The sequence below is a fragment of the Acomys minous genome (assembly GCF_964271855.1).
Source record: "Acomys minous genome assembly, chromosome: 9".
NCBI classification, from domain to species: domain Eukaryota; kingdom Metazoa; phylum Chordata; class Mammalia; order Rodentia; family Muridae; genus Acomys; species Acomys minous.
In genome coordinates, this window is record NC_140490.1 from 26157216 (window position 1) to 26184360 (window position 27145).

A 27145-nucleotide genomic window follows, 5' to 3' on the forward strand; every position below is an offset into this window, starting at 1 on the left:
GAGTCCCTGATTTGATGATGTTTGCAGTCAGTTTGTCTGTGTATCTCCCTTCCCTCCACATGCTCCCCGAAAGTAAACCTATTCATCTTACTAGATGCACCTGGCATGTGAAATTCCTTCCCTACCTCAGTGTTGATGAGGGATGAACAGGCAGCCCCTTCTATCCAGAAATATTAAAAAAAAAAAAAAAAGAAAAAAAGAAAGAAAGAAAGGGAGAGAGAGGCAGGCAAATACATCCATTGTAAGCTTTTTCTTTTTTTCTCTTTTAGAATTTAAGCTTATGAGTATCTACGCCCACTATAGTCATAATTACAATTTAATATCTGCATACAAAAGCTATGTAAAAATCCATTTTTCCAAATATACAAATTTTCTTTTTGAATAGTTTAAAACATTTTGATCACAGATTCCAACAATTTTAGGCTGAAAAAAATATTACCAATCTAGCAATAGCAATATCACTTAACACTGTTTGCAAAACACAGATCTTCCACTGACTGTAAACCTCCCTATTCCATCTAGACCTTTGTCTCATTTTGTTCTGTTTTTTATTTTATTTTATTTTATTTTTTTTGTTTTTATTTTTGTTTTCTGATTCTCGGGGCATGAAAACAATACAGGGAAAGAATGGTCTTCTCTGAAGAAAACACGGAGAACTACTTTGGCTATATGATGTCAAGTGAAAGGTGCCAAGGTCACAAGGAACAATCGAAGGGAGGAAATGGCCCAGGGCCACATTCACACCCTGATCATCTCCCTTTCAGCAGCACATCAGCATGCCTGCAGTCTCTTCCTATGTTTCACATTGTGCTCTGTTGAGTATTGTCTACATCCTCAGAGGAAAGACTCACACATTTGATTGTCTTGTGCATAAGATGGGTCAGCTTGAGCTGTGCAACAGAAAGCCACAAATAGTGTTTACTTGCACAATATTGCTCCTGAAGGCGGCATAAAATAATGTGGAGACACACTAGAAATGTGTAATTTTTTTCACTTGCAAACATTTATACAACACAGTAAAAATTCTGTGATAAGGCCAAACCTTTTTTTTTTCTCTCCCTAGCCTTTTTTTTTTTTGTATGTATATGTTTTTTAATGTCTTTTTTTTTTTTTAAAGATTAAAGTAAAATGTTTAAGTTGTAAAAAATACACACCGGGCAAATCCTCACCTGGATAATAAATATCTACATCACAGTACAATAAAATTTCTTCTCTATAAAATTTAAATATGGATCAGTCTATCACTATCAAAAGAAACACTATGCTAATATTTCCATATTATTAAAATAACAGGAAAATTATGAGCTTATTTTAGGACCTGATGCCGTCGCCATTGCAAAGGGCAAAGAGATTCGATTGTCTATCATCTCTCATTTTGAAGAGGACCTGTGGTTTGGTTATTCATTTAAATTAAGTTCATGAAAAAGGTTTAGCCTTACAAAACGCTGGCTACGTCTCAAAATCCTTGAGGCTGATTTCATCATCATTTATGACTCATGCAGCAAAAGGTCAGTATGACATGGACAGGTGTGAGTTCCACAGAATAAAGATGCCTTACTGACAATGGCATGCTCTGAAGAGGCCCAGCAGGTCATGAGGCTGGCTTGGGGAGAGCTGAGTGTGAGGAGGCCAAGGCTTGGGCGCCAGGCTGCAGGTCATGTGAGAAGGACACTGCAGAGCAGAGTGAGCCCAGCCCTCCCCATTGTACTGGGACGGAGGGAGGCAGAGGTGGTCCTGGGGCCACAGGTGGGTGGGTGGGGAGGATGCGCTGGGCTGTGGCTTCAACACACAAGCGCATCACTGAGGACTGAGGCTCATCGGATTAGAAAAAGCTCAGAGGCGGCACATGGTGTTTTTCAGCAGAATTATAGAGAAGTTTTTTGTTTTTTGTTTTTTTTTTTGTTTTCCCCTTCCAGTTTCTGGAAGTTCTGCACATTGACACTGAAGTGCAAAGTACACTTGAGGGAACAAACACATACACACAATGTGCACACACGCATATGTCTGTTACGTGTGCACAGCCCTCTTGTCCATAAATATGATTTGTAAGCGAGCATCCCAGCTGATGGGCATGCTCTCCTTGACTGGAATGTCTCCCCACAGTGGAGCAGTGTGAAGGTTCTTTCCACCACGCCCACACTTGATTTGAAAGTCTGGACAAGAAGAAAAAAAAAATTTTTTTTTTTTTAAAGAAAACAAAACAAAAAAAAATTGGGAGCAAATCTCTCACAATCTAGTTTCATAAAATGGAGTTTCCCGAAGCATGGCTTGAGTCATCCTGACCCACTGCTCTTGCGCCTTGCTGCCATCAGACTGAAGCTTGCGTGTCTTGTTCACTGTGAATGCTCAGCCTTCAACATACTTGCTAGAGCACGGTCTGCCCCTTGGGTGGTGATGCTGGAGCTGTCTGGGTTGTGGAGGACTTAACTAGAGCTCCGAATGACTCTGGGTCCAACCCTGTACTAATGCCAGAATCCAGGTGTCAGATGTCCTTCAGAACCTGTCAGATTTGGGAAACTTCCTGAGAAACTGGTGCCCAGGAGTCTGTGTGCCTGTGCAGGACTCACCTGCCTCCCTCCTGCTCTCTTTGTAAGGAGAACAGGCTTCACAGCAAGCCCGGTTTTACTGTCTGGGCAGAGAGAGGTGTGTAAGGAAGTCTGGGAGGGAGGGAGGAGGCTGACTACAGGCTGCCTGGGAAAGCAAACCCTCGATACATGTTTGAACATGAATCTATGGGATGTCTTGCTTCTATTTCAATCGTGACACCAAGTCTACATGGGTGTGTCCACAGCGGTGTCCTTGTCGTCTTTATCTGTGAAGTCAGGCTAAGTGCACAGGCCTCTTCCTAGGTTATTTCCACTGGTTCTTGGGACTTTGAGCACTGCGCCTCCACTCCTCCAAGGCCACCGCCCCCTTCCTCTGAATCAAATTCCCAAATACATTACTTGACTGCGAATGGGCCTTGCTTTTTGTATGATAAAGCTATACACTTGAATATGAAAGGAATTTCTCCAGGACTGCCCCTCCCCCCCCCCCCTTTTACTGGAAAGTCACACAATAGAGAAGAGGAGAGGGATTTTCAGAGATCAACTGATTTACCAGGTAAGAAAACCTGAAATTGTAAGGTCCTAAATCGACTAGGCTGCAGAGCACAAACTAGTACTCAGGCACCCTGACTTCCAGTGAGGCCAAAGTATGCTCCACCCAGCCCAGTGAAAGCAAGCGAGTTTCCTTGCTTTTCACAGTGACTTCCTTTGTTTTAGGTAACTCTCGCTTGATATGGCTTGTTTTTCCCGGCATTCCCAGGCTAAGGCAGTGAAAGGCAGGCCAGGGACTGTTCACCTCTGCGATGCCAGCAAAGAGTGGGTACATTCAGCTGCATGGGCGCATTCTTTGCCCATTTTCGGGTAAGTTGTCACTGCTTGCTTCTCAGGAACATCTGCTCTACACTGTCATCGGGGGAGGCTGGGCAGCAGGTAACGGTGTTTCCTATGCATGGGCCGCAGTGTTTTAGGAGGCGCATCTGCCGGGGTGATGGTGTGTAAGCTACATTAGAGTTAGTGTTCTGAGAGTCAAGCTGTTTTGTGCCACAGAATGCAGGAAGGTGAGGGACGAATGGGGACTGGGAGATAATTGTAAGTAAAGCATTTGTGGATCCAAAACCAAGGGAGGCATCCCTCCCTCGTTGGACAGCCTACACTCAGGGGCAGTTCTTTACCTTTGAACCCACATTATTCATGTGCCGATCTTTCCCAGGGAAATTTCCAAACAAGATTAGAATTTCTCTCCCGGATTGGAAGATCCGGGTCCACAGGGAAACATCATCACCTCAGCAGACGCAGCCTGGATAAGACCTTTGTGAGTCGGGGAGAGAGGCCTGGCTCACAGGCCTTCATAACGGGACAGCACTCTGTAAACAGGTTTGAGCTTTGTGGGAATGGCTTCTGAGTCTATCTAAGCTGTGAGGGCGCCTTTCTGCTTGAGGTAATACCACTTGCATTTTGGAAACTACGCTTATAACGTTGATGACGATTTCTAAACTCTATGGGCATGCTGAGAAAAAGACTTCCCTCATGGCCTCAAAGCAGTCAAATACCTGCATGTTTGCCAAGTCGCACTCTTGCGCAACTTGAAGTAAATCACAAGGTTACGAAAGGCCACAAAGAGGAAAGCTGATTTGTTACGGTACGGACACTCCCACACATTCCAAGTCAGGCTGCTTGGAGAGTAATGGGAGCTGGAAAACGTGAGCTCCTGAGTAGAAACTGTTCCTTCCCCCTTACAAGTCAAAAGCCACGTTCAAGTGGAGGTGGCCTCTGCAAACATCAGAACTGGATCGTGTTGGATCAAGATGACTGTGGTCTCGGTTTTAAGGCCTCTTTAGTCTTCTGCAGTGCCATCTGGCTTGCTTGAGTCTGAGCAGGGACAGATAGGAGCTGGTGATGGCTTGGTGCTGGTGAAATAATGATTGTCCCCCCACGTAACCTCCACTGCTGTAAACCCTTCAAAGCATTCCCACTAAGGACTGGAGGACAAGATGCAATGGTTACAAAGACCCACATTCAAAGGACAACTTCATCTGAGTCAAATGCCATTGATGACCCCTTGACCCCTTGATGACCCCACCCACACAAAGAAACAAGGAAACAAGAACAGAAAGAGCTAGAGGTGGAATGAAACGGACACCAGCAGCGCTGCAGGAATGAACCTGTCCAGCCCGTTTAGTCCTCGAACACTTCCAAGAAGAGAGGCGGGAAGAGCTCCGTTGGGCACTCCACCTTCATGTGGAGGAAGCGGCTGGCATGGCAGGCGCCGATCATCCGCAGGTCTGTCACCTTCATCAGGAGTTTAGGCCAAAAGTGTGTCACATGGTGCTTTCGGTAATTGATATAGTGTTCAAAGGCCAACAGGAAACTGTCTTGGTATTTCTCGATTCTCTCAACGCAGGCCAGCCCTGGGCGATCTGAGGGGAGGAGGAAGATGGATATAAATTCAGAGGTGGAAGGAGGGAGCTTGTTTGATTCAGTTCCAGATCTGGGGACTTCATTGCTGCTAGGAATGAGTGAGAATGTAGCATGGGTCGTAGAATACCAGAGACCATGGTGATGGTTGGATAGCTGGGGTGGGGGTGGGGTGCAGTGTTGGGATGAATAGCTTGGTAGGGGTGGGAGGTGCAGTGCTGAGATGGTTAGATCTGGTGGAGGTGGGGTGCAGTGTTGGGATGGATAACATCCGGGTAGCCACCATGTGAGCAGCTCCATTTCACCCATGCATCCTGCCATGATGCTCTTCCTGACCACAGGCCCAAAGGCAATGGAGTCAGCTCACTGTGGACACAAGCCTCTGGAACCATGGGACAAGGTAAATCTTCCATCCCTCAAGTTGGTTTTACAGAGTGCTTTGTCATAGTGATGGGAAAACAGATATATCTGCCATCTATCCCTTTCCCTTACTGACTTATTCCAGAATAAATGTCTTATTACACAGTAACAATATCTATTGTTCATAAGCAGGTTATAACTATGAAAACAAATGCATGGAGAAACAACTTATTGAATATTAAAAGTTTCTTTATTAAAGCCAAAGGTTCTGGATGAGGATTTTGTGCCCTTTAGCACTTTCTTGTTAGAGACAGGGTAACAAGTATTGGAGCGCTGTTACTGTGAGACTAGCATCACACCGACTCTCTCCTTCTGACTTATTTAGGGCAATCAGAAGAAATTATGGAAGAAATAGCTTTCTCCCTATGTAAGTCAACATTATTTAAAAGTGTCTTTGTACCAGTAATGACTTAGCTAAAACCTGTGTTCATTCCCTCCATGGAAATAATTCCCACATGTGTTCAATTTCTATTTCAATGGGTCCCTTTGGAGAGTGGCTGTATCACAAAGGCAGCCCTCAGAGAGGCTCCAAATCTTATTTCTCTGAAGACTCTCTGTGTTCCCTGAAGGACTCAGGGACAAGTGACTACTGGTTGCAGCCTGGATACTGTCTGAACTTTCTCTGCACGGGTGTCAATCTCTTGAAGTCACTAAGCCCCTTGTAGAATGACTTTATGTTACACCACGTGAGGTAACATTGAATTCGTTGGATTCTATTGGTTAAAAGCAAGTCACAGGAAAGGGCATTATACCAGGGTGAGAACAGCAGATATTGGGAAAAATGGAGCCTCTGGAGTCTGTCCAAAGTCACCAAGGGAGTTAGTTCAGTGTGCCGTTCTGTCTGTATTTCCACATTAATTTCTAGATCAGTTTAAAAATATGTAGAAAGCTTCCGCTCAATAAAGGGCTCTCAAAGTATCTGTGACTCTAGTTTTGTGGCTGTGTTTGGCCATATATCCAGGCAGCATTTCTTGGAGTCTACTGGACATTGGCTAGACACATCCATGACCTTGAAGTGTAACGGATCCACAGGGAGATATGGGTAAATTAAGCAAAGAGTGACAGAACAGAAAGACAAGTACTAAAGAAATAAAAACCTGAAATGAAGGGAGCATCCTCAAGCAATTTTCTGTATTTCAAAACTAGCTTCCACTAAATAAGGCTGTTCACTTTGCATTTATCTATTTATTATGATGCAAATAAACAGAGGACGGTGTCAGCTGTCATTAAACCTCCACTGTTGGGAGCTAGGTTAAAGACAGCATCATGTCCCCCCAGGTGGTGTCTGGGAAGGTGGACTGTTGAATGGGGAGGGGGGGCAGGAGCTAGGACTGTTGGCTAATAGAATGTGGCTGAAGTGATGCTGTGTGGTCAGCTTTTGCTTTCGTGTACTTGAATCTCTCCCTCTTGGGACCCAGCAGCTATGTACTTTTCCTGAGGGGAGGCTGCTAGGGGCAACCTCCACAGCTGTGCACCACAGCTCAGCTCTGGCTCTGCCTATCTTGGGTGTCCTAGGCACTCAATTTTGGGTTGGTGTGCTGTACAGTAAGAAGAAACTAAAACCTGAGCTGTGAGTTCCACAGGATGGTACCATCACTGGCATCTGCACCTATGGGCACACGCAAAGCCAGAGGCAGGCAAGAGTGGACGGACTGGCTACCAAAGGGATCATTTTATAGGGTTTCAGTTGCCTCTGTGCCCTTTCTCTACCCGAACTGGGCATCATGCCAAGATTTGCAGTTGCCTTAGTTAATCGTCACAGTAATACAGTGAGGCAAATATTCTAATTTCAATTTTACTTAGAGACATGCAGACTCAGGTAGCTGGACGGTAACATGCTTGCTGGGGCTTAATATGAATGCTTTGCCGGTAAGGTTCGGATTTAAAGCTAGCTCTGTCAGAATCCAAGGCCAAGGGAACACACACTTCTGAAACGCCACAGCTATGACTATTTCCATAAACAGTTTCAGAAATCATCTAAGTTAGACGGCAATGTAGTCTGTGCAGTGAGTTCCAGGCCAGCCAGAGCTATATAGCATCAGATTAGATTCCCCCACCCCTGGCCATTCAGCTGCCTGTCAACAGACTCCCACAGTTTCTTCCTGAAGGAGAGCCAGCTAAGACTCTGAGGCTAAAGGGAGACAGACAGCCCATTACATGATGTGACTAAGGACAGAGCCACCCGCTTCCCCCCATTCCCCACCGAAGCTCTTTCCACATCCACTGAGAGTGTCAGCTCACTCACCTGAAGACATCAGCAGGACGGCCTGAAGCAGGGCGACTTCCGTGTCATCCAGGTTGAACGATGATAGAGACATGCCCAGGTCAAAGATGGCATCCGAAACCACCCCAAGACCTCCATTTTTCAGCTGGCCCCGTGTCACCGCCATTTCCCCATTCAGGGTTAGAGTCTCGCTCTCTGGGTCGTAGCGCACCGCAGCTCGAAGGGACATGATCTCCATGCAGCAGCCTTTGAGGAGGATGATCTGGTCCTCACATGGCAGCTGAAAAGAGGAGAGTACATCAGCAGAGAGCAAGAGAGGAACACCAGCCAGGCTGTTGGGAAAGCAACCAGACAGCCTCTGTGACCAATCTAGGTTCTCTGAGCCTGCGTTCTCTCACTCTTTACTGAGAGGGATGCTTACGGGCCATCTTTTCTTGTTTGTTATTTTGTCTTTTTTTTCCCCCAGAGCTGAGGACCAAACCCAGGGCCTTGTGCTTGCTAAACAAGTGCTCTACCACTGAGTTAAATCCCCAACCCATCTTTTTTCTTGTTTGTTTTGAGATGGAGTTTCACTGTGGTGTACTGGTTGGTTTGGAACACACTGTGCAGACTAAGCTGGCCTCAAACTAATGGCATTCCTCTCGCCTCTGGGACTAAGGTATGTAATACCATGCCCAGACTTCGACTACTTAAACAAGTGTACATGGATATTTTGCCTGCACATATGTGTGTGCACCAGGACTGGTCATTGGATCCCTAGAACTCGAGGTACAGATGAGTGTGAGCTGCCTCTTCTGTGCTGGGAAATTGCACCGGGGCCCTCTGGGGAGAGCAGCCAGTGCTCTTTAACCGCTGAGCCATTTCTCCAGCCCTTCAATCACTATTTTAAAAACTCCAAGCTGGCCCATGTCAATAGTTTACGTTTCTTTTTGCGCAGGCCTCCAACTGATGTTACAGCCACTCAGAAGCCTCCATTAGTCAGCCCTTGGCTTGCTGTTGTATTGCAGTTGCTCTTCAATGCGGTGCTGAGCAGAATTCACACCTCATCTTTTTATTGTGTGTTGCTCTACTGGTCACCTGACAGCTAGACTTCTCAGGAGGTACAAAACTAGAAGGTTGCAGCCAGATGCAAGTGACCAAGGAGGCCCAGAGACATACACAAGCTTTGCTTATGCTCAGCCAGCAAACCAAGGGCAGAGGTGAAGCCAGAATCCTGGCATCCTGCCTCCCATGTTTCTATTGACTCAGAAATCAGAGTCAATGGGCAAATGAGATATTTCTGCTCAGAATTCAGGGTCATCTTAAGCTCATGTGGCCACCAAGTTAATTAGGTTTTATGACAATGGACTAATACACTTTACAATAGAACTTTGTGCAGCAAAATGGAAAAAGTAGAAATTTATTTTCTGGCATTGGAGAGAAAGTTCTAGAAGAATTCAATGTCATTTGAAAGGGGTCTGAGTAACTCTTACATCTTGGGTTTCTTGCCAAGATTTACAGTCATCTCAGTTAAACTCCACTGTAATACACAGTAAGGTAAACATTTCTATTTCAGTTTCATTCACATGCGTGACAAACAGGCAACTCAAAGCGAACCATGCCAGTATGTGTAGATGAGACTGGGATTTAAAACTAGCCCTCTCACATTTTAAGGCCAACATACACCTCTCAATACAGAGCTACAGTGAAATTCCCATAAACAATGACTGTGTAAATTGTACATAATGTCTAAGTCTTCCTAGAAATGGCTGTTGCTTCTTTTTGGAGATGGAAATTCTTGACTAGTCCCCATTTAGGTAAGTACATGCAACTGAAGGCAGTTCTGCTGAGCTGCTGGGACACACCAAGCAGTTCACACGTCTGTTCGCTATTCAGCCCCTCATAGCTCAGCTTAAAACTATGTATACTTCTCTACGCAAAGCAGGCATCTATGCCTGCCAAGTCTGTTGTTCCTCTCACTTAGTGACTTGGTTTTAAGTCCTGACTTGTGCTTATATCCTTGGATTCCTGGCTCTTGGGGGAGCTGGAATTGTGCAGGCCAAGCTTGGTGGCAGGTGACAGGAAGGACAGGATGGAGAAAGCACAACAGGAACCATTCCAGCTCCTCCAGGCCTCTCTGTGGGCTCCTCAGGTGCAGCTCGTGGGTACCACCCTCTGTGTCTCCCAAGCTCCCAGGTAATGCTCACACATTGCAGAGCCCTCCCTTGACAAGAACCACTCAGAAGCCTAGAGGTGTAAGTCACACAATCCCTTTCCCCTCCCAGATTTCGTTTGGCTATGTTTGTCATGGCAACAGAAAGTAATTCAGAACAGGTGCCGTGCTTGTTCATCCTCTAGAATGTCCATTAGTGTTAATTAGAAAATATTAAAGGTCAGAAGGAGGCCAGTGGTTTTCCTGTCTCCATTCCTATCCTGGCTCACTGCTCTGTCCTTCTGAGTATGACTTCTATGGACACTCGAAAGTAGGCAACAGGAAGTTTCTTCCATCCATTATCTGAGGTCACTTGCGTTCCAGCTGGGTGGTCCTCACTGCAAACTCACAGCATGGATGAGCTGGAAGTTAAGGCCATGATGGTCATCCTCCCTCCATGAGGAGGCTTTGTTCTCTCAGCTGAGGTAGAGTTGCACATCACTCTGAAGCTTATGGAAGAGGCTCACTATAGTCTGTGCTGACTCCACAGGCTAATTTTCTGGGCCTCGGTGAAGGTATGAGAGCAGGTAGTCTGGCATCCCAAAGGGAGAAGTTCTCCAGGAGATACAGTCAGCCTTACTGGTTTCAGAAAGCCTGAGGCATGATGGGAATGTCATGACCACATTGAGCCTGGGAGGCAATATGGTCGGTATATGCTGCTTAAGCCTGAAGTCCATTCCCAGAACCCATGGCGTTTCACCTTTTACAGCCAGGTGTGGTGGCACCCACTTGTAATCCCAGGGCAGGGGAGGGAGAGACAGGTGAATTGCTGGAGCTAGCTGGCTGGTTAGCCTACTGGGAAAGTTCCGGAGAGTCAGAGAAAAGAAATAGTGTGAGCAGTACTTGCCACTCAGGCAGGGCAGAAGGACATCACTACATGTTTGGTCCTATTTGAACACCCCAATGGCTCTAAGAGATACCAGTGCAGATGTCATCGTGGGTCAGAAGACAGCGGCACACCTGATCAGGATTCTTGCCCACACCCTGTAGTGGCCCTGTTGTCACCTGCTGCAGGAAGGAGCTGTCAAAGTGAGGCAGGATGTAAGCTGAGGTAAGGGAGGAAATGTCTCTGAGGGGAAGCATGGGCTCTGGTGGGTGAGCTTTCCAGGTCCTAGAGAGGGCAAGGGGGTTGGGCTCATAGGAAAGAAGGAATCTCTTAGAGACAGCGAGTGTCTTGCTCTGGGAGGGCTGCGTGGCTTCAATTTTTCTGCTCTAAGAAGCAGTCAAACAGCCATCTCTCTGGGATATTCTGTAGAAAGGGTATAGACATAAGTTCAAACCGCAGCAACCAACTTGATCAGATTCTCAAACCCAAAATTGGCTTACGAGAGAGAGAGAAAGCACACTGGAGAAGCAGCTGCTCTTTTAACAGTACTGGGGATAGATCCCAGGTCACGCATACATGGCGAGTACCCTACCGCTGAGCTGTAGCCCAGCCAGGCATTCTCATTTTTCATGGGCTCTGCTTTCCTATTCTGAAGCTCCGCTGGTTACTGTTAAACAACACCCTGCACTCTTGGAAAATCCAATGAGCCATAAGGAAAAATGACCCGGATGGAAGAGCCGTGTCCTTACCTCACAAAACATGGGCAACTTTTTGGCAAAATCCACCACTCTGGTGATTGCTGGTGTGATGATCTTTGTAAAATGGCTGAAGGCTTCCAGGTCAACCTTGCCACCTTCTGGGGCGTTCACAATGGGTGCTTGTCCAATGTCTTCCGGCTGAGGAGAAGAAGCGAGAACAGTTTCAGTAAAGCTGAAGAAACTTTGGTTTAGCACAGCCCTCATACAGCAGGGGGCGTTACTTCCTCTTGCCCCTGTGTGCTGACCAAGTGGATAACTCTCACATCATTGATGTCCTTCAGCAAACGTGTATGCCTTGGCCATGGCTTTTATAGGCCCCAGGGATGATTCTCACAGGACTGTTGAGAGAAAGGGGGGGGGGGAGAAGGGGAGAAGGGGGGTGAGGAGAGGAAGGGGGTAGTAAGAGGTAGAGGAGGAAGAAAGTGGGCTAGGAATATGGTCATACTCAGGGCTGTGGTGGAAATCCTAGGTCACTGGTGGGCACATGCAGAGTACGGTGTGTTCTAGGGTGTGCCAGGAAGAAGCACAGTGTAGACAGTAATGGAGGCACACAGCTGGCGAGCCCTAACAGACTACCTAGAGTTTGTTGACATTCTTGCCTCTGATGCCTAGAGCTGAAGTTCCCTCCTCTTCGGCCCTGGGGACTCCAGTTTGAGGTGGTCTTAGCTGAGCACCGAGAGGGGACGACCTCTCAGTCCACTGTAGGCAACTGAGTTGTCAAGCCAGGCAAACCTTAGGGTGGGGTGGGGCATCTGCTTATTTTAATGTGCCCGAAGTTCCTCTTTGCTGTTTACTTGCTCAGAGACAATGCGCAGTAGGGCAGCTCAGAGTGGACAGTCACAGAGTGGCCGTCACTCGGGGGATGTTCTCAGGACCTCTCTGGGCTTGACTGTTCAGAATCACTGTTTCAGCCTGGCCCCAGGTGACTTGTATATGGTAGACTTCCCCGCATCCACAAGCTGCCCCCCCCCCCCAAGTGTGCATTCTGTCACCTGCCCTAGGGTATCTTGTGCTGTCCCTGTACTTCATGTAAGGACAAGCCTCTCTACTGCCATTGCTTGTCTTCAAGTTTCTTAACAGCACACTGATGCTAGCCTCCACTTCTCTCTCCTATGTGGCTCACAGAAGTCCAGGCCTTTGGACAAGTTCAAAATCAGACAAGGGAAACAGATCTTTAACACCTGTCCGCTTTATGGTACCTGGAAACAGACGGTCTCTTCAAGCATCCTCCAGGAGCTATGAATGTCACCAAAGACATCAGAGACCAACGGCTGTGGGATGGCAGCCATATTTGTCTAACGATACAGTGAAGAGATGTGAACAGGACCTGGTTTCTCCAAGACATTCAGTGCTTGGGGGCGGGGGCGAGGAGTGGGAGGCAGTGAGTGGAAAAGAATTACCCCCTTGCCATTTGTCAAGTAGCCACAAGGACGATGTCGCTGCCCATGGCAAGATTCCATGGCCCCAAACTTTGCTGTATTGCAGATTTCTAGGCCTCACCCCTTGTGTCTGATCCCAAGCCAGGAGGAACTAGAGGCTCTGTCTTTCTACAGAGGCTGTGGGATGTGCTGCTGCTGGTAGCCTGCGGCCCTTGTGAGGATGCCAGGTGGTCAGTGAGCAAATTCAGCTCGGTGCACTGCAGCACTCATCTTCCTCCTCGCAGCCTGCTGGTGGTCACATCTCACAGGGCAGCAGGTAAGTCTGACCCTCAAGTGGCCAGTATATCAGGAGCCACAGGGACAAGCAGGCCCTGTAAGCCTGGGGAGAATCCTGGGAATGTGTGTGCTCACAGCAAATGTGGGCAATGCTGACCTCTTTGGAATTATCCATAGGCCCATCTGGTTTATTTATTTATATTTTTACATTTCACTTTATTGTTTTGGTGGTAGTGAATGGATGGTTCTGCCATGTTTTCATAACAAATAGTGTAATCTGGGGTCATCGGTGGCATGGTCCTTCTGGGCACAGATGGGACAGAGTGACTTTTGAGTACAATTCCTGTCCCAGTATCTGTCACTGCCTGATCTAAGGGGAAGTGCACGTCAAGCCTATTTTGGGGGCCACTGTCCCCTGCATCCCGAGCATCTTCTTGCTGGCTTGTATAATTTCTTCTTACCCTGAGCAGGAGGCTGCTCTCCCCCCCCTCAACACCCTGTCTTCTTCACAAGTTGTTAGGACGCTCGGCTGCTGAAATGAGCACAGCCACACGTTAACAAGGCAGGGAGTTCTGAGTTCAAATTACTGATATTACATATATCTATGTATATGTTTGTAGAAACATCTCAGAAATAATATATTTTGTGGGTGTGTGTATGTGTACATATGTGTCAGTATTTGTCATGTGCATATGTGTACATGTAGAAGCCAGACACTGATGTCAGGTGACTTCTTCAGTTGCTTTCTAGATGGTGATGCTTATTTCAATGATGAATTTTAATTTATTTTTGAAATTTTATTTAGTTTTGCTTTATGTTTATAGGTGTTTTCCCTCCAAGTATATATGTGTACCATGTGTGTGCCTGGTGCCCGTGGAGGCCAGAGTAAAGGCATTTATCCCCTGGGACTGGAGTTAGAGATGGCTTCGAGTCATCACATGGGTGCTGGGAACCGAGCCTAGAGCCCCGGAAGAGTTGCCACTGTTTTTAGCTGCTGAGCCACCTCTCAATTCCCAGAGTATGTTTTGAGACAAGGTCTCTCTCAAATGGGGAGCTTGCTGATTCAGTCAGACTGGTTGGCCAGGGAGTTTCAGGGCCCTGTCTACCTCTGTCTTCCTAAAGCTGGGACTTCAGGGCTACACCTCTACACATGGGCTTTTATGAGTTTGCTCGGGGCCCAAGCTCAGGTGCTCATGCTTGCACAACGAGTGCTTTTTACCAACTGTGCATCTCTCCAGTCCCCACATATCCAAACATCCACTGGGCTGGTCTAGTCTGACTACACCGAAACAGTCAGCTCAGTGTCCTCCACAAGGCTGCGGTCCTCTCCTTTCCATACCACATGTGGGTGGAAAATCAGTGGAACCCCTTCCTGTCACCAGTGATTTGAAAGATGAGGAAACTTATGCAAGATAATATGGCAACAGTAAAACTACTCCTCAGATGTAACTTCAGAAGCTTTTCTGTTGGGAAATAAATGCCAGAGTACAAAAGGCATTCTGTTGTAGCATTAAGGTGTATTTCTGCAATGGACCTCAGGCACTAGGGAAAAGAGAGAGAATCTGTGGAGGAGGTGAGCCACCACCTGGTGTAGAGAACCGAGGCTGAGTAATGCAGACGCCGATCTGACTTCCCTGTAGATCTTTCACCCGCGAGGACTCCACATCACCGGATTCTTCTGGAATCTGTTAGATGGCTTACTGTTACTAGTGGAATGGGTACCAGAGACATGGATTTGATCCTATGCCCGGTGTGTAACTGTGCCCCTGTACTCCAAGCGCCAGCATCAGTGATGCCCCTGGCTTGTGTCTACCTGTGGTGAGGGGCTGCTTTGCCTCTGGACCTGCGAGCTGCCTTAGCTGGATCATAGGGCATTCCAACACTAACGCTGACATCTGTCCTCCGTGCCCCAAATGGACCACCTGGGTCAGCACATCTGGTCAGCACCTCTGGCCTCACCGCTTCATCTCACAGCTGCTTTTATCTTTTCTATTGTCCCCTTCTCTCTGGATCTTTCCTTTGAAGCTCTTACTTCACTCTCTCATCTCTGTTCACTGCAAACCCCAACTCAAATCCTGTCTGCTCCTAGACATCTTGCTAGATGGCCTCACTTGAAATGATGGTGACCTCCTTTGCACATTCATGGCAGCCACTGGGTGTCATGGTTATGGTACTGAATATCTGTTACTCTTATTTTTCATAGTTATATAGTCACTCCTCAAAGATACAGACTTAGAAGAAGAAGAAGAAGAAGAAGAAGAAGAAGAAGAAGAAGAAGAAGAAGAAGTAGAAGAAGAAAGAACTAAGCCTTTGTGGTTTTGCCTGCTGGGTACCAACCAGGCCTTTGGAGGAAGCCGGGCAGACAGTATGTTTACATGCACTTACTTGTCAGCACATAACAAGTAAATACTATGGGCCAGATTTCACTCTAGACGCTGAGATTACAGGAGTGAACAATGTCTCACAAGGTAAGCTGCACTGTAGTGAGGGGAGATAGGTGATAGGCAAGAAAAATAAATTCACTGAACAACTCCAGTTTGCGATAAGTCTGGAGATGGCAGTGCACCAGGCAGGTGGCACCAGAGGCCTGATGAGAAGCAAAGTGGTCAGGGCAGCTGTCCACGGAGTTGAAGGAGGAACACTTAAGGTAGAGGGAGAAGCCAGTAGTTGTGGCTTTGAATGTGAGATGTTCACCATGGGCTCAGGTGCTCAAACCCTGGCTGGGGCGCTGTTTGAGAAAGCCATGTAACCTTTAGGGGGTGGAGTCTAGCTGGAGGAAGCAGGTCCCTGGCAGATCACCCACCAGGTCTCATAGCCAAGCCCCCACTTCCTGTCTCTTCTCAACTTCCTGAGTGCTGATGCAAGGTGACCAGCTACCCCCTGCCCCTCCTGCTCCTCCTGCTCCTCCTGCCATGGCTTCTTGGCCACTGTGTGTGCCACTTTTTACATCAACTTGACACAAACTGGGAAAGGAGGGACCCTCAATAGAGAAAATGCCTCCATAAGATCTGCCCGTAAGGTAATTTTCTTAACTAGCGATTGATTGGGGGAGAACCCAGCCTGTCCCTAACTAGTGATTGATCGGGGAGAGGCCACCCCATTGTGGGTGGTGCCATCACTGGGCTGGTGGTCCTGGGTTCTCTAAGAAAGCAAGCTGAGCAAGCCATGCCGAACAAGCCAGTAAGCAGCACTCCTCCATGGCCTCTGCATCAGCTCCTGCCTCCAGGTTTCTGCCCTGTGTGAGTTTCTGCCCTGACTTCCCTCAGTGAAGGACTGTTACCTGGAAGTGTAAGCTGAAATACACCCTTTCCTCCTTGAAGCTACTTCTTGTCAAGGGTTCGTCAAACCCACAAGAAGAGTGACTAATACCCCAGTGCAAAGTTCTGAGGACAGAAAAGACACCCCGGTGGGTGGAGCCTGGCAGAGAAGCATCATGCTGGGCCCCATGGATCACAGGAGAAACGTCTTCTAAATACCAACAATGCTCACTGAAGGGCTACAAACAGGCAGAGGCTGGATGAGGTATGTGGCTGTTGGGTCAGGGGAGGGTGAGGTGACAAGAGTGGTTCCAGTAGGCTAAGGTGGGCTCACAGTGAAACAGACAGAAGTGGGGAGCACAGGACGATGTACTGGGTGTAGGCTTAGGAACTCAGAGCAGCCTGGCTCCTCTGGGCAGTAGGGACAGAAAGGTACATAAAAGGACTTCAGGTGTGTGTGCAGGTGTGGCATCAGTCTCCACTCAGCACCAAGGAGGCTGGAGTTACACAGACCTCTGCCAGCTGGCTTCCCCGTGTTGAAGTTTCCTTGGTATTGTTCGAGGCAAATAGGAGATGCGGCCAGTTGGCATTGTTTCAAATGGCTGGCTGAAAGCCAAGGACATCTAGCTTGGCCTAGAAGTGCCCTGGCAGTAGCAGAGAGGGATTTGGCCAGGTGGAAGGGTTCTTCTCTCTGTTCAGCAAGTGTCTGCTCACACCACTACAGAACAGTGTAGAAGGACCCTGGCACGTCCAGAGCCCTGGGGCCTTAGACACGACTCCAGCCCCTCCCTACACCAATCAACAATCAAGACAATTCTTTACAGATGTGCCCACAGCTCAGTCCGATCTAGGTAATCCCTCAGTCGAGACTTTTCCTCTCAGGAGACTGTGTTAACCTGATAGTTAAGGCTAGCTAGGACAGAACTGTTAGCTATGCTGTTTTTAAGTGAGATTTCTCGACATTTTCATGGGGGAAAAATTCACCACTCAAAAGAATGTGGTTTTCATTCTGAGTACAAATTACCAGAGTAATCCTTTGCACATATGCAGGCTGGCTGTGGTCCAGGGCTTAACTGTACTGTCTCTGAGGACGTAACAGTGGAACCGTATGTTCAACTTTAAAATGTATTGAGTTATGTTCTTATTAGCCACTGTTGTGTGACAACTTGCGCTAAAACACAGCAGCTTAAAACAATAATTTTTAAATTCTCTCCTGGTGTTCTGGGGGTTAGTGGCACAGCTAAGGGCCCTTTTAGTTTTTTCTTTCTTTATTGTAGTGGGCTGACCTCTCTCCCCTACTGTCTGGTTTCAATCTGGACATTGCATTGTGATGTTTATTCTAAATATCTAAGTATTGTATCTAAGTATTACAAGTTGGTGTAAACGTGTCATCATTTGCTCTCTGTATTGGCAATAAAACAAACCAGCTAATGCTGAATACTAACAGAGACTAGGGTGGGACATCCTGGTGAGTGGGGGGGGGGTAGGAAGAGGAGGAATAATAGGAGGGAGGCACGAGGAGGAGACTGGGAAGCATTAGGAGGAATGGGGTGGACCAGGATATGAGTAAACAGCAAGTAAAAAGTGGGAAATCAGAATGGTAGGAAACTATACCAGCATGGGGGCTTAGGATGGAGTAATTATTACACAGTACTGTGCTATAGGCTCATTAAATAGATCCTGGTCTCTCTGTGTCATTATTTGGGTATAAAGCTGGTTAAGGAATAACCTCTGATTTTTCTAAAATATTAATTCAATATTAAATATTAATAATCTTTCAACACCAAACAGATATACAAACACACATATCCCTACACAGAAATACACCTACACATATATCCCTATATAGGCATACATACATATATGTATCCCCACATAGACACACATGCATACACATATCCCCACACAGACACAGACACACACACACACATATTGCTCCTCCCCCACATCCCCACAGAGACACACATTTACCAGCATATCCCCACAGATACAAACACATACATGTACACATAAACATATTCCCACACAGCATACAAGCATACACATACACATATATCCCCACAGATACACATGCATACACACTTACATATCACAACACAGACACACATGCACCCACATACGCATATCCCCGCATAGATACACATACGCATATTCCCACACAGACATACATGTACACACGAATTCATCCTCACAGTCACACACACACACACACACACACACACACACACACACACACACACACACAGACAGACATATATGTGTGCACATAAGTTAAAAGAATAAATCCTTAAACTCTAGAAAGAAGCTCTTTAGTGATGACAGAAACCTGCTTACTGGAATTCATCCCCTCCTAGGGGTAAAAATAAATAAATAAATAAAAGCATAAAGTTCTCCACAATCCAGAATGGACCCTGACTCCTCCACCTGACTCAGAATTCAGCTTGAATCCCACTTCTTGTGGACTACCTGAAACCAGAATGCAGTGGCAGGCCTGGCAGTGGCCCACACATCTGAGGAGAGGGCACACCTAGCCCCATGGGCATGGTGGATTCTGTACTGAGTTGGAACTGGTGTGTTGATCCAGAATTAGTGCAATTTAATTCCAGACAGACACACCAGAGTGGGCCAAAGGTGAAGCAGAAGAACGCTGGCCTCCCGGGACCTCTTTTAGTTTGGAGGGGTAGTAAGGTGACATGGAGGGGCAGGAGGAGCCCACACAGACCTGGCTCTGGATACACCTGCTTCCTCATGTTCTAGCACAATCTAGCTGTGGCACCCCTCACAGGCTCCCCACACGTCTCTCTCCTGTAAATGGAGGTGTTCTCTGACTCTATCTACAGGGAGTGAAGAGTCAGAGAACCAGCATTGAGACTCGAGCCTGGTATTTCGTAAGCATCACTTCAGTGTTTGGTGACTTTTCTCGAGGCCATCAACAAAGTACTGGTGACATGCGACAGTTTGTTTATGGTGACCGTGAGAGGATTTGATCCAGGATAGGCAAATTTATGCATGGCCTTTTCTTTCCAAAACTTCCTTTTATAATTTTTTTTTTTTAATTTATTTGTGGTGCTGGGGATAGGCCCGGGACCTGACACAGGTTGGGCGACTGTTCTACCACTGTGCTGTATGTAGCCCAGCTCTTTCTGGGCTTTTACTTTTGAGACAGATCTTGCTAAGTTTTCTAGGCTGGACTTGTCGCTCAAGCAGGCCTTGAACTTGCCATCTTCCTGCCTCGGCCTTCTGAGTAGCTGTGACTGCCAGCCTAAAGCCACTGCGTCATAGTGTTGCTGTTGTGGTGCACAGACAATTCCACCACCGTATCTCCTTGTTTAGAGAGAGCAACTCTGATATCAGACAGATTCACAAACTTTGCAGCCAGCAAAATGCTCACAAAAGCCTTTATGTCACACACAGAGAGCAGAGCCCGTCTCTGAGGTGGCTAGACCCTGGCTAGAGCAGGTGAGCTGTCTAAGGAGGTGGGTGAGGAGACTTGGAAGCACAGGACCCATCAGCTTTGGGGCCTGGCTTTAGCCACTTACTGCCATACCATCCGGGGCAGTTACGTGTGACCTTGGGCTTGGTCTGCCTGTCTGTAAAACGAGAATAGCAACTGCACCAACTTAGGAGTACTAGGGAGTCTAGAAGAGAAACGGATGGGAAGGGCTGTCCCTCTACAATCCAGCAAGAACTCACAGATCTGAAAAGGCCTGTCTTGTCTCTACTGCCTCCCCTCTGCTATGCTCTCGCTGCCTGGCTCCTGGATTCAAGCCTTCACTCCGAGATGAACGTTTTGACACTGGCAGATACAAACTCAAATCTGAGGTTCAGATCCTTCCTCCTAGAGATTCTGCTGGAGGGGCATGCATGTGGACAAGCCTAGAAGGCTGAGCATGTACACTGGTAGTCTGAGGACAAAGAGGGGGTGGGTGGGTAAGGCAGCAGGAAGCAGACATTCCTGAGGAGCAGGCTCCAGCCCTGGGAAGCTGCTCTGGGTTCCAGTGGGCTCTGCACCACGCCCCCTCATCCGTACTGCATGGCTGCAGAAACCTTACCAGAAATTTCCGCTTCTGCTTCCAGTGGCTGCCCTGGGCGTTGGTGGCCACGTGGGCCTCGGTGACCGTCTTGATGAGCTCCCATTCCTCATCCGTGGGCTCCGGCTTGTGCCCAATTGATTTCTGCAGCTCCTCCCGCCGCCTCTTTTCCCGGTTCTCCTCTATCAGCTTCCGCTTGGCCAGCCTCTTGCTGTCATCCAGCACCACTGAGAGACAGAATGGTGAGAGGGACTCACAGTAACCCAGAGCTTGCAGCAGACTGTATAGGTTCTGAGCCTTGGGTCACACTGGGCACGTTCTCCCTTCCCCAGCCTCTCACTACCTACTGTCCAGTGTGAGTCCAGTATGAGCCAAGCTCAGTGCCCAGACCGAGTTTCCAAAATTGAGCCTTGAAGGGAACCTGGGCACCAGGAACCCACCTCTCCAGGAGGCAGTGGCTGAGATCAGACCAAAGCAGAGAGACTAAAATACTGCACTAGCTGGGAAATCTACTGGGCAGTGGCTGCATTCACTCCTTGGGCTCCAGGTAAGGGGGTCTCCTTGGGTAGGGACGAGAGGGAAGGCATCCTTCCTGTCTCCTATAGGGCAGATGTGATGTGGCTGTGACTCTCATAAGCCTCACAGGTATGCCTTTGCAAGTCTTTGTACCTGGTCTATCCTCCATGGTGGATAAAGAACCCTGGGTTGGCATCTAGAAGGACGTGGGTTTGAACCCTGACACTGCCCCTTGTGAGCTGTGTGATTTCTAAGCAAGTTTGTTAGGCTCTCTGAGCTCTCATGTCCCCCTTATGATGTGGGATCATTAATAACCATGGACAAGGTATTCACTATGGCAACAAACTGCAAGTGTTCGGTAATCGCAGTCATGTTTTACCATTTGTGCCCAAAGGAACATGAAACCTATCTTTCTGTGGTTAGCTTCCAAATGAGACCATTTCACTAGCCTTGTAGTGAGACTGAGAGACTCAGGCTTTATTGTACTTAAAAATTATTATTATTACTATCTCTCTCTCTCTGTGTGTGTGTGTTGTGTGTGTGCACATATATCGTGGCATGTTTGTGAAGGTCACAGGATAACTGTGGAGTTCGTATTCTCCCTTGGACATGTAGGTTCTAAATACCAACAAGCTTGCATGGTGAGTGCCTTTACCTGCCACACACCATCATTCCATCTTGTTATTTTACCTAAAAAATGTGTGTGTGTGTGTGTGTGTGTGTGAGTGTGTCTGTGTGTCTGTGTGCGTGTGTGAGCGTGTGTGCGCGTGTGTGCGTGTGAGAGCGCAGTGGGGAAGTGAACCTTTGTGAACACATGCGGAGGTCAGAGAAGTATGTCAGGCATTTTCCTCAATCCTCATTCCCTTTGGAGACAGGGTCCCTCACTGAACCTGAAGTTGCAGTTTAGGCTAAGCTCCTGGCCAGTGAGTTCCCGGAATGTACCGGTCTCCAGCGCCAACACTGGGGTTACAGCACACATGACAATGACCAGCTTTCTGGGGTTTGAACTCAGGCCTTCTTGCTCACACAGCAAGCACTCCTCCCCTGAGCCACCTGCCCATGCCCACGGCTCAGGTTTTAGATGACCTCAGACAGTAGCTAGTCCATCGAAGGATCAGAGGTCAGGATTTGCCTAAAGTCACATCAAGTTCATGGTAGAGCCGGAGGAAGACCCAGGCCTCCAGCCGTCAGTTCCTACCACCCACTGTCTTTGCTGCTGCAAAGGGCAGGGCAGACATAGCAAGAAGAGAAGTGAGCTGCCCATGTAACTCACAAACAATCCCATATTTTCTTGTCAGGACGGAACCACTAATACCACATGAGGTCTTCAAATGTGGGAAAATAGGGAAGGTCTTGTGTGGTAACTTTGGTTCACTTCCTGAAGGCTCACAATGGCGAAACCCAATTGCTAAAGGCTCCCAGCATGCCACCCTATCCATTTGATGTGCTTTACAGACTGAATCCTAGCCCCAGGCTGTAAGGAAGGTGGGGATTTCTCAGGCAGGAGTCTTGAAGCTTACCAAACTAGTCAGTGGGAGGCCTGTGCTTGAGCAGAGGTTTCCCTTTCCGTTCTTTTTTCTTCTTGTTATTTACTTATTTGTTGAATTTCTTTTGTGTGTGTATGTGTATATGTGTGTGTTTGTATGTGTGTGCATGTGTGTGTGTGTGTGTGTGTGTGTGTGTGTGTGTGTGTGTATGTAAGAGATGTGCACACCCACAGCACTGTCAGAGTATGTTTCCTCCTTCCATCACTGGGCTGCCAGGACTGACTTTAGGCTGCCAGGCAAGTGGCAGGTGGCTCTACCTGCTATCTGCCTGCCCCTGAGCAGATGTTTTCTATTGAGAAACCTGGAGCTTTTGAACTGTCTCACAAGCAAATAAAAGACCTCAAAATTGTTTTTTATTTTTATTTATTTAATTTAATTTTTTTGTTTTTCAACACAGGGTTTCTCTGTGTAGCCTTGGCTGTTCTAGACTTGCCTTGTAGGCCAGGATCACCTCAAACTCACAGAGATCCACTGCCTTGCAAGGGCTGGGATTTAAGGTATGCTCGCCACCATGGCTGGCAACCTCAAAATCTTTATCCTCATCGTTTAGATGGACTTTAAGCTTTTTAAAACTCATAATGACTCACATCTTCAACTTAATGAAATAGCTATTTAAGTAACAGTGGTTTGGGTAGTGACATGTAGGTATCTGGTTTTGAGATAGTCATATTCACATACTGGTCAGAAAAGGGTCCAAATCAATAGTATTTCCAGCTTGACACCCTAGCAGATCTCTTAAAATTCTCTACAACATTTTCTTCTATGAGGAAATCATAGATTAAAAAAAAATTCTCTCAGGGAGAGCATTATTTATGGCAGCAATATAAACTAGGATTGCTTCTTCTTGTATCAGGAATATTCTCATTGCTGAAACATGGTTGCTGTGGAAATCATTGTTACTGATTCCTGGCAGAGAGAAGCTGCACATTCTAAAAGGCACGGTTCTTTGCTTTATGATTAATCAAGGGGACTGGTGTGAATCCCTGGCCCAGGGTTGAAAGGACAGACCCCCAGGGCTAATCCCACTGCCATATGCTACAGCCCTTAGGAAACTGGGTAGTGTAGTTTCAGTTAATTTTTTCCCCCTAGAAATACACCATGCTATCAACAGTGGGATGATTCATATGGGAACATTCAATTTTGAATTCTTCAAAAATTCTTGAACTTGTTTTCTGCCAGGACCCCATATCCAAAAATGTCCACCAAATTAATTTATTTCTGTTTCTGAAAACCCAAGGACTGCTCAATAGTCTCTCAGCACGGGGCGGGGGGGGGGGGGCGGCTGTGTGTGAGAGGTGGCCATGCCACATGGAAGAGTCCTCTCATTCGTGTTGCAACATGAGACAGGCTTGCTCACAGGCTCCTCTCCCCTCCAAGCACACACAGGGGTGACCCAGCTACCCTTCCTCACATCCTCTGGGATGTTTGAAAGTTGGGAATTTATAAGTCAGGAAGAAGAGAACCAATGGGTTCCACTTTCCCTACGGCAAGGCTGGGTGCAGGGAGGCAGGGTGTGTGGGAGAGCCAGACTCCCTCAGCAAAGGTTCCTTCTTTCTTTGTTGATCTTGAACCAAACCCTTCCCCCAGTCAACACTTCGCAACATCAAGCAAATGAAGAACATCTACTTACAGTCTGTTGCCATGCCAACATAGATGCATTTCTTAAAGCGGCATTCCTGGCACTGGTTGCGAGTGACTTTGTCTATGACGCATTTTCCTTCATATTTACAGGAATAAGATGGATGGAGACTTTTCTGAATGGTTCTTCTAAAGAAACCCTAAATGAGAAAGACCCGAGACAACAGGTTCATATTTTCTGAAACTAAATGACTCTGGAGTTTTGTGTCTACCAAAGAACACGAGCAAGTGTTGTGGCCCTTAGCCTGGGCTGTGGTCTCCGAATATATACCCTCAGAGAGAGGATGGAGGATTCAAGTGAATCCACGGAGCTCAGGGAGGTTTCACAGAGCTACAGTGTCTACACCACTATAGGATCTACTCAAGGGCAATATGGTATTTGCTTTTACTTTTCTATACATTGAATGCTATAACCTTTATCCAGATGTTATCATAACTATGCTGCTAAGTAAATGAAGAGTTTTATCACTTTATCCTGAAATAAAAGAGCAAGATACTTGATTGGCAGTTTTCTTACTTAAGGGATAAGATACAACTGAAGGAATATTTCTTCAAGAGACCTATTACTGTGTACAATAAATATATATACACAGCAAGAACATTTTAAATTGTTTGGTGACTAAACATATGTTTTTATTTCACTTAGAGATTTCATTTAATTCTTGTTTGACTCTTAAGATGGCCATGACCTATACTCAAAGGGTGTTCCATCTTGACACAGGACAATGCTTGCTCGATTATGTTTATTGCGGCTTTATTTGTAATAGCCAGAAACTGGAAACAACCCAGATGTCCTTCAACTAAAGAATGGATAAAGAAACCGTGGTACATTTACACAATGGAGTATTACTCAGTGGTTAAAAAATATGGAATTTATAGGCAAATGGAAGAAACTAGGAGAAAAAAATCATCCCGAGTGAGGTAACCCTGACCCAGAAAAACAAATATTGTATGAACTTACTTATAAGTGGATGTTAGCTGTTAAGGAAAGGATAATAATGTTACAGCCCACAGCTGCAGAGGGTTAGGTAAAGAGGAGGGCTCTAGGTAGCGTGTGTGTGTGTGTGTGTGTGTGTGTGTGTGTGTGTGTGTGTGTGTGTGTGTGTGTGTGTGTGTGTGTGTGTGTGTGTACACACCTGTGAGGGCAAATAGAACAGATTTTGCTGGTGGACTGGAGGTGGGAGGGGTGGGGTGGGGAACTGGGGGTGTGGAGGGAAAGAATGCAAGAAGAGAGAGCTTGAATTGGGGAGCATTTGGGGGGCAATGTGGAAACCCAGTGCTGTAGAAACTTCTTGGAATCTAAGGGTGACCCTAGTGAGGATTCCTAGTCATAGAGGACACGGAGTTTGAACTGGTCATCTTTTGTAGCCAGGCAAGGCATCCAGTGGCAGGATTGAGTTATATTTGGTTGAGCTGTTGGCTGAGGGGGTCCCCAGGAGATAACTAAACAACCCAGGCTAATACTGGGTCAAAGGGTTACTCTGAAAACTGACAGTGGGGGTCCCATTGCTGAGGGCAGCATCCACACAGCTCACTGTCTCTTTGGTGTGAGAAGAACTCTGTAGGCTACGGGAAGAGAAACCTGGACAGCAACCCAGCCACAAACCCTTCCACCTACAATCTGTCCTGCCTTCAGGATGTGCTGGGACAATGGGGGCACAGAACTTGTGGGAGTGGCCAACCAATGTTTGGTTTAACCTGAGGCCCATTCCATGCCCTACACTGCCTGGATGGCAGGAACCAGAGAATGGATAGCTCAGAGTCCTAGGGTAGAAATGAACATGACTGGGAAAAAAAAAAAAGAGGAATGATTCCTAATGATACTCTGCTGTACTTATAGGTTGGTGCCTTTTCCAGTGTCATCAGCAAATGGGAATGGATACAGAGACTCAGCCAAACATTATGGGGAGATAGATAGATAGATAGATAGAGAGAGAGAGTACATTGGAGGTCTCCATTGAGTCTTTCCCCTAGGAAATCAGGGAACCCTGTGGGAAAGGGGGAGGGAATATTGTAGGAGTCAGAGGAGATGAGGGACACCAGAAGAATATGGCCACCTAATTGACTAAGCAGGGCTCCCAGGGGCTCCCAGAGGCTGGCGCAGCAAGCACGGGGCCTGCCCCAGCTTCTCTTTGTCTCTGTTGTGGCTGTCGTGCTGGTGTTTGTGTGGGACTCCTCGCTGGGGGAGTGGGTGTATCGATGGCTCTTTGCCTGCTCTTGAGATGTTTTTCCTCCTAGTAAGCTGTCTTGTCCAGCCTCAATATGAGGTCTTTTGCTTTGTCTTATTGTGTCCTGTTTTGTTCCATTTGGCAGCTGTGTCTTGGAGGCCTGCTCTTTTCTGAAGAGGAAACTGGGGAAAGGGGATCTGAGTGAGAGGGAAGCTAGGAGGAGCAGAGGGAGGGGAAACTGTGGTCAGGATGTATTGAGTTAGAGAAGAGCCTATTAAAACAAAAATCAAACAGGGAGGAGGAGGAGGAGGGAGAAAAAAGATTGCCATGACTAACTCCCTTGGCCTCTCAAACAGCAGGACTTGAACAGAAAACTCAAGCTTGGGGCTTTTATGTCTAAAGCCTTTTCCTTCGGCATCACCAGGCTTCCTCTTTTCTGAAGAACTCTACTTGATCCTACACTTGGCTGACTTACTCAAGATTCATTTACTTATTAATCTTGATGCAGGGTTTTGCTATGTAGCTGAGGCTGACCTGTAATGGGACGCTCTACACACTCTAAGCTGGGTTTGATCTCATCACTCCTTTGTCTCTGTCTCTCAGGTGCCAGGATTTAGGAATTATCCACCACATTGGGTCTGTCTGGATGTGATTCCTAGGTCCTGGCCACTGTACTCAGAATGACGGGAACTAGTGATGGCAGTGAGCTCTTCCTGTGAGGGGCACGGACAGTGCTACTGATGCAGTCTGCATCGCTTTGCCCCACAACCTTACAAGGAAGGTACTATTAATGTCACCACTGTAGGGATTACAAAACTATGCCTTGGATGGGTTCAATCTGCTGCCCCAGATTACGTGGTCACTTGGCTTACAGCGCAGGAGTGCTGCCCCATGTTATTTTGTCTCCTGAAACAGAGCATTTCTATGTATTGCTATGTGATTAGGGCTTGCTT

General features: G+C 47.0%; 1 protein-coding gene across 17 annotated transcripts in view; it reads right to left on the reverse strand.

Moving 5' to 3' along the window:
• Positions 1-235: 235 nt before the first annotated feature.
• Positions 236-27145, reverse strand: part of THRB (thyroid hormone receptor beta) — a 337445-nt gene continuing 310535 nt past the window's right edge. For all 17 annotated transcript variants that reach the window (XM_084794673.1, XM_084794677.1, XM_084794688.1 and 14 more), the window contains 5 exons: positions 24017-24164; positions 20345-20550; positions 11372-11518; positions 7627-7885; positions 236-4963 (listed from right to left, as the gene is read on the reverse strand). In XM_084794673.1, coding sequence (XP_084650799.1) covers positions 4722-4963; positions 7627-7885; positions 11372-11518; positions 20345-20550; positions 24017-24164 — 1002 coding nt within the window. In that variant the 3' untranslated portion in view covers positions 236-4721. The remainder of the gene's footprint in view (positions 4964-7626; positions 7886-11371; positions 11519-20344; positions 20551-24016; positions 24165-27145) is intronic.